This window comes from Phyllostomus discolor, chromosome 2, assembly GCF_004126475.2.
Source record: "Phyllostomus discolor isolate MPI-MPIP mPhyDis1 chromosome 2, mPhyDis1.pri.v3, whole genome shotgun sequence".
NCBI lineage: Eukaryota > Metazoa > Chordata > Mammalia > Chiroptera > Phyllostomidae > Phyllostomus > Phyllostomus discolor.
In genome coordinates, this window is record NC_040904.2 from 194,178,935 (window position 1) to 194,185,831 (window position 6,897).

General features: G+C 37.1%; 1 protein-coding gene across 1 annotated transcript; it reads right to left on the reverse strand.

The window, feature by feature from the left end:
• Nucleotides 1–363: 363 nt before the first annotated feature.
• On the reverse strand, nt 364–5,870 carry CLEC4E (C-type lectin domain family 4 member E). Its single transcript, XM_028533437.2, has 6 exons — nt 5,601–5,870; nt 4,693–4,785; nt 3,994–4,083; nt 2,911–3,062; nt 2,144–2,259; nt 364–1,032 (listed from the first exon to the last, which is right to left on the reverse strand). Exons 1-6 carry the CDS (start codon nt 5,635–5,637, stop codon nt 882–884), a joined length of 639 nt encoding a protein of 212 aa, XP_028389238.1. The 5' UTR covers nt 5,638–5,870; the 3' UTR covers nt 364–881.
• Between the last annotated feature and the right edge of the window lie 1,027 nt (nt 5,871–6,897).

The following is a 6,897-nucleotide window of genomic DNA, read 5'->3' on the forward strand; positions in this document are numbered from 1 at the left end:
TTTTGAGGGTCTCTTTATGGTGCTGTGTGCAAGAAACATGTTTACAAAAACTGCCACATTATTTACATATTACTGAGTAACTATCAATATTAATAGAATATTATGCAATAAGTGAATAGGCTTGAAATAGAAAACTGTGAAACAGAATGTTTTCTTAGGATAATTTGACAATTGAATTCTGACCCTGGCTGAGCAATAGATACAAATTCAGGTAAGATCTAATTAGTCAACGGAAGAGAATAGAGAAAAAAGGGGATGGACTGAATGAGTCAGATTGGCGCTGAAGGTTACCATGACCTTTCCTTAACAAGGCGCAGTAAAGGCCTTTGGCCCAAAAGTCCACACCAGTTTTTTGAGCAATAATAAGTTTCATGACTTGAAGTTTCTTACTCCTTGTACAGAATATATTGAGGATATATGCTTGGGCAGGGGATAAAAACAGTATGAACCCAGGAAGAGAAGACAGACTTTTTAGAAACTAAAAAGAAGAGGAGCTGATGCAGAGCCTGGATTCAGGTGATTGTTTAAAGGCGCTTTCCAAAACCTTCTTTGATGAACTCTGTACTTGCTGTTTGTCCCTGTATTTTCATTAAATTCTCACAAATGAAGCAAGTGTACCAAAAGGAGCATGCCTTTCTTCTCACAGCATCTGCTAGAGAATTGCCTCATAAATTCTGAGAAGAAGGCCTGAGAGGCTAATACAGAGAAAAATGTACTTCAGTTCAGTATCATGAATTAGAACATTCAAAATGACTTATTTTTATTTACATTGAAGCTGCAAATGTGTTTCTCTAATTGGAGTTGTGGCTCTGTCCACAGTCCTGTTCCTCCTCGTTTATACATTTAAGTTGTGCTTTCTGTTCTTGGAGATTTTTATTTGTTCAAAGTATTTTTCCTGGCATTTCACAAATCCGAAACAAATTGAAGAAACAGGGCACGTCATTCCAGTTTTGCCTAGGATTTGAAGAGTCTCTGATAGTGACGCAGTCCTCCACTGTAACTAAGTTGTTGGGCTCCCCTACATCCCAGAAGCTGAGAAGAAAAAAAAAACATGGGAAACTTTAAATCCCAGCTACAAGAGGTAAAGTAACCTAATATACTAGGCAAGTTACTTGTGTTATTTAACTTCACAACAATTTTGTGAGGTAGGTATTACAATCTCTATTTTTTTAAAATTGACTTTATTGGGGTGACATTGGTTAATAAAATTATATAGGTTTCAGTTATACAATTTTATAATACATCATCTGTCTATTGTATTGTGAATTTACCACCCCAAGTCAAGTCTCCTTCCATCACATGTATCCTTCCTGTACCCCTTTCTACTCCCCCATGCCCTCTACCCTCAGGCAATCACCATGCTGTTGTCTGTGTTTATGAGTCTTTCTTCTTTACTGTGCTTAACACTTTCACCCTTCTCATCCTTTTATTGATGAAGAAAAGGGATCTCAGAAAAGCTAAACCCTTTGTCTAAGTCGTAGAGTTTGTAAGTAGTGAAGCCGCACTGGATCTTTCTGCCTTTCCATTCTGTCATGCACTCTCAAAGACTTAGAGCCCCAAGGAGAAGTTATGGGAATGACTGATGTCCTGGTGGATTTGTTTTATTTACACTCCTGTGTCATGAGCATGTGCGCTGTACTCTCAGAACTGACTGAAGCCCCGAGCCTTTAGTTTCCTTAAATGTTAAGGGAAGTCATTCATATCGATGTACCTCAGAAAGATGTAATTTAGGTTAAATGAGACCGTGAATGAAATTAGAACTTTGAAAATTCCAGAATGCTGTGCCTTAATGCTGTAAAGCCATTATTAAGCCATTATCAATGGGGTTCCCTTTTATACCCCCTAAGAATCTTCTATCTTTCTAAAAATCATGATTTTTGTCTCAGTTATTACAGTTTTGGGGCTTAAGACTCTGAATTTCATATTCTGCTCCTGCTGCATTTCCAAAGTATTAGTATTCGATTCTGCTCCTCTTCATATTCACCTACTTCCCTTCATATTTGAGATGGTCTCAGAAAATGAGCAATAGGATGGACCTGAATATATCTCATGGAACAGAAGGGGGTTGTGAGAACTCTCGTCAACAGTGGGCTAATTTTAGGGTTTGGGATAGTTTTAAATTCTCCTATAAGAAGGGAATTACCTCAGAGACTTCATGAAAGGTGTGCCATCTATCCATTTCCACTGACCATCGGTCACCTGGTCTGTTAGTCCAATGTAAAACTCTCTTTTTTTAGGTTTCTCGTGGAAAAGGAATTCCTATGGAAGATACACAGTCAAAAAAATAGGAGATCGGTTATTTTAATTCTAAACAAGTATTGAAGGTAATTGTTATTTAAAGAGATAAAGTAGGATCTGGACTAAAGATGATAGATACATAGTCCTAAAATATCAACATCATGGGGGTTTATCTTCTGATTTTTTAATTGGTGGTAAAAATATATACAACATAAAATTAAATGAACAAAAAAGAGCCTTAAACAAACAAGTTTCTCAATTGTTCACTCAAAGTTTATCTACTGTTATTTGTAGGAAAACCTACTGTATAGATTAGTACAAAAACATTACTAATCACAGCTTAAAGCTAATGGGCATTATTTGCCTTTTCTCTCTCAAATACATTTATAAGCATAATGGGCATTTTAAAATGAACTCCTAACCTTCTTTTTTTCTGCTTTACAATAAAGGAACTAAACATGGAAATTTTTTACTTTCTTGGACTCTTCTAGAAATGAAAATACATTAGAGTAGGTATTGACTTACAGAAATAGTAAGAAGAGCATGCATTTCAGTACATTCATTTAAAAATATTCATTGTGGTTCAAGCACTGCACACATATGTGGAGGAAGGGATAGATTATGTGCAGAATGCTGCATTGACCCTGGGAGGGGGGGCTATCCTTCAACTACCTGCTCCTCCTGTGTGTTGATAACCACCAGATGACCTCCCATGTTTGAGCAGTTTTTTACACTTGATGACCAGGTCATTGTGTTTGTAGAAAAAAAGTAGCAGCTAGATTGAAAATGTACCCATCTTGATGGACAGCAGTTCTTGACTGAACCTAAAGAGAAGAGAAGTTTCCATGAATGTCCCGTATGAACTGAGTAAGAAAATAGAAAGTTTCATGTGTCCCAATGAAGTCCATCATTTATAGTCATAAGTCTTGAAACCCCTTGTTCATACCTCCCCATCCCCATCTTAGTATTTAAGACTTTAGATAATTCTTATCTCAGTAAACAGAAAGAGCAATATTCTTGTCTTTTGAGCATACCCCTTATTTTCTGTATATATCTCAATACTAGCTATCTCAATTATGCTATTGATATAACCCTATTAACTGCTCTTAGACTGCCAAGGTCAGAGAAAGTTATGCATTTTATCTGAGTTAATTCCAAGCAACCATCTCTCATGTTGCCCAAGTAACGTATTCTCAGCAAAATCTCCAAGCTGGTTGTACAGATGACTAAATTTCTTAGACTAAAAAGAAATAGTTCAGACTCTGTCGATTTGATGGTGAGGAAATTATAGCCCAAAGAAAGAAGTCATTTTCTAGTGTCGCATGGCATTTTTCTAAGACTTGGAACAGTGCTATACATAAAAGCATACCAAGTGTATTTCTGAGGTATTTCCAAGTTCCCTATTCTATCTGCTTTTTTCTGTACTTCATTTTGGAAGCAAGTGATGAATTTTAAAAAATAGTCTACTCGAGAGCATAACACCATCCACTTCTAGATTTACTGTCTGGATATATACCTCAAATTTATTCTAAAAGTGTGCTGTAATATCCCCAAGATTTCCAACTCCAACGCTAATTTCATTTCCTGTCTTCTTACCCAACTTCTCATCCTTCTATTACAGTACAGGCAAGATTTTACAGTTTGTTTTTGAAACACAGGGCTTACTCCAACTACTTTATTTATCCTCAAATCAACCTGGAAAACCAAAAATATTGCTAAGTAAATTTCGATGTTCCAATTTAAGGAATGTTTTACCTGATCCATTATTGTAGCAGGAGAATTCCAAGAACTCCTCATGTGGCTGGACCCTTTTCTCCTCACAGAGTTGAAAGATGTGATAAGTCACTGTAAGGACAGGGACACGGTTCATGTTCATTACTCTCGGTAAAATAAATTTTATCATTTTTGTATTTATAAGAAAAGAGCCAACAACTATCGTATTTTCTTGCTGTCTATTTTTCTTTCTGCATGGAGAGGCACTGAGATTTACTGAAAGAAAGAAGAGGGAATTTACATTTTATGGTTATCCTAATTTATAAAAGTGAACATACTTTATTTTAGGCCCAGAGGCCCAGAGAAAACAAGCATGTTAGCATTCTCTCTTGTGCCAAGTCTAACCCTCTCTACCCTTCCTTCCAAAAAGTGATTTGTCGTGTCTGTGGCTAGGACCTCATAGAAAGAGTTACGCTAATCAGTAGCAGGGGACAATGGGAAGGACTCAAGGCCACCATGGATATGAAAATTGTCTATCATGAAAAATGCATCAGAGGTTACTGAAATTTGGTAACAGTTCTATACTGATTGGTGTTTCTGGCTTGAGGAATAACCTTGAGATAAATAGGGGTAAAAGTAGAATACAAATATTCTTTATGGGAGAAGAGAACCTATGGGCAGCAAGAAAGAATTTACTCCTAATATTCACCAGGGAGATTAAATTTGACCTTCAGAACTCACCAACACATCTGGTGATGAAACAGGCACTGAGGAGTAGGATGGAGATCCCGGCAACAGTCCACAACATGACTGGGGAAGAGAAGCATCCTCTCTCTGTAGAAAAACACAAACATGGTCAATCTTTCCTAAGCAAGAGTATTAAGAAATTATAATTTAATCTTACATATTTCCTTCCTCTTGCATTGTCTATGTTGAGTAATTCTCAAACTTCAGCATATATCAGAATTATTTGGAGGTCTTGTTAAAACATAGGTTGTGGGGTCTCATCTCCAGAGTTAAGGACTCAGTTAGTGTTGGTATAGAACCAAAAAGTTCCCAGGAGCAGCTTCTGCTGCTGGTCTGGGGACCACACTGTCAGAACAATGTAGAACAATAGAGTAATACAATACTAATTTTAAGACTGACTGATAAAGTTGGACAGATGTGCCTAGTTTTTCTTTCTTAAGTCACTCCCATTTTCCCCTTCTTTCCCTATCTTTCTCCCTTCCTCCCTCTCATCTTTTCTGTTATTTTTGTCTCTGTTGCTCTCCTCTTTTCATACTTCATTTCCCAAAACCCTTTGTAAATCGATCATATAAAACTTTGAATTTATCTAGTAGCTCCTCTTCTCCTTCCCAGCACACATTTACAGACAAGAAAAGTGAGTTCCAGAGAAGTGAAGTACCTTGCCCAGAGGGACACAGTGAGTCACAGAGAAGGTAGAAATAGAGTTGTGGTGATCCCTTAACTGAAGCCCAGTGATCTTTCCAGTATATCAGATACTCTTCTAACCATTCCTTTATTTTACTCGGTTTCATTCTCTGTCTCTCTTTACTTCATGATTTCTTATTGTCTTGTCCTTCAACATATTTATCACCTCTCCCCCAAAAAAAATCTATGAAAAAAAAAAGGAAAATTACAAATTTTACCTGTGCACTGTGATGCAGATGATTTGGGCAAACCCATTTTTTTTCTCTTTCTTTTTTTCTCTCTTCTTCTTCCTCTCTCCCTGTCCTCAGTTTCCAAGTCCAAGAGTGTTTTGATGGTAAGTTTCAAGGAAAAGGAATCTTGAGGAATGAACACTTTATCTGTATTTTAGGAAGTTCAACTCCAAGACATAAAAATATTAACTTGTTTGGTGGCTGTGTGTTCACGTCAGGATTTCCTTTCTTGTGTAAGGAGGACAAGGGAGTTTACCAGACAACAAGTCAGTCTCCTCACTCCAGACAACAACAAAAGGGGAAATGATAAAATGGTATTACGTATCAACAGAAGTAGGCCAGCCATGAGAAAATATAAGTGGCTTCAAAAATATTGTTTTGTTTTGGTGGAAAAAATTGTTCTGGCTTCTTCCAGGCCTTACTCATCCCTCAGTATCCTCGACACCTGGGGGCCCACCTCTGCACCCCAATCTCACCTTTGGTCTTTGCTACCACACAGCTGTTGACTGAGGAGACAAACTCCGCATCTTTGTAGCACTTAGCACAAAGCTCAGAGCATAGTTTAAGTATTTATTATGTAGCAATATGAGTTTCTTTTCATCTTTTATGCTTTTTCTTTATCCTTCATTGCAGCCCCTGATAAGGGATTAATATCCAAAATATATAAGAACTCATACAACTCAATGCCAAACAAACAATCTAATTAAAAAGTGGGCAGAGAAGCTGAATAGACACTTCTCCCAATAAAACATGGCCAACAGATATATGAAATGATGCTGAACTTCATTAGCAACGAGAGACATGCAAATCGAAATTACAATGAGATATCGCCTTACACCTATCAGAGTGGCTATTATCAACAAGGCAAGTAATCACAAGTGTCAGAGAAGTTATGGGGAAAAAAGAACCCTCATTCACTGCTGGTGGGAATGTAAATTGCTATGGCTGCTATGAAAAACAGTATGGAAGTTCCTCCAAAAATTGAGAATAGAGGTACCATATGACATAGCAACCCCTCTTCTGGATTAAATTCGAAAACATTTATTTGCCAAGATATATGCACCATTATGTTCATTGCAGCATTATTCACAGTGGCCAAGACATGGAAACAGCCAAAGTATCCCTATGTAGATGATTGAAAAAAGATGTGGTACATATATATAATGGAATACTACTCAGCCATAAGAAAAGATAAAATACTGCCATTTACAACAACATGGACAGATCTTGAGATCACGCTAAGTGAAATAAGTCAGACAGAAAAAGTCAAGAACCTTATGATTTC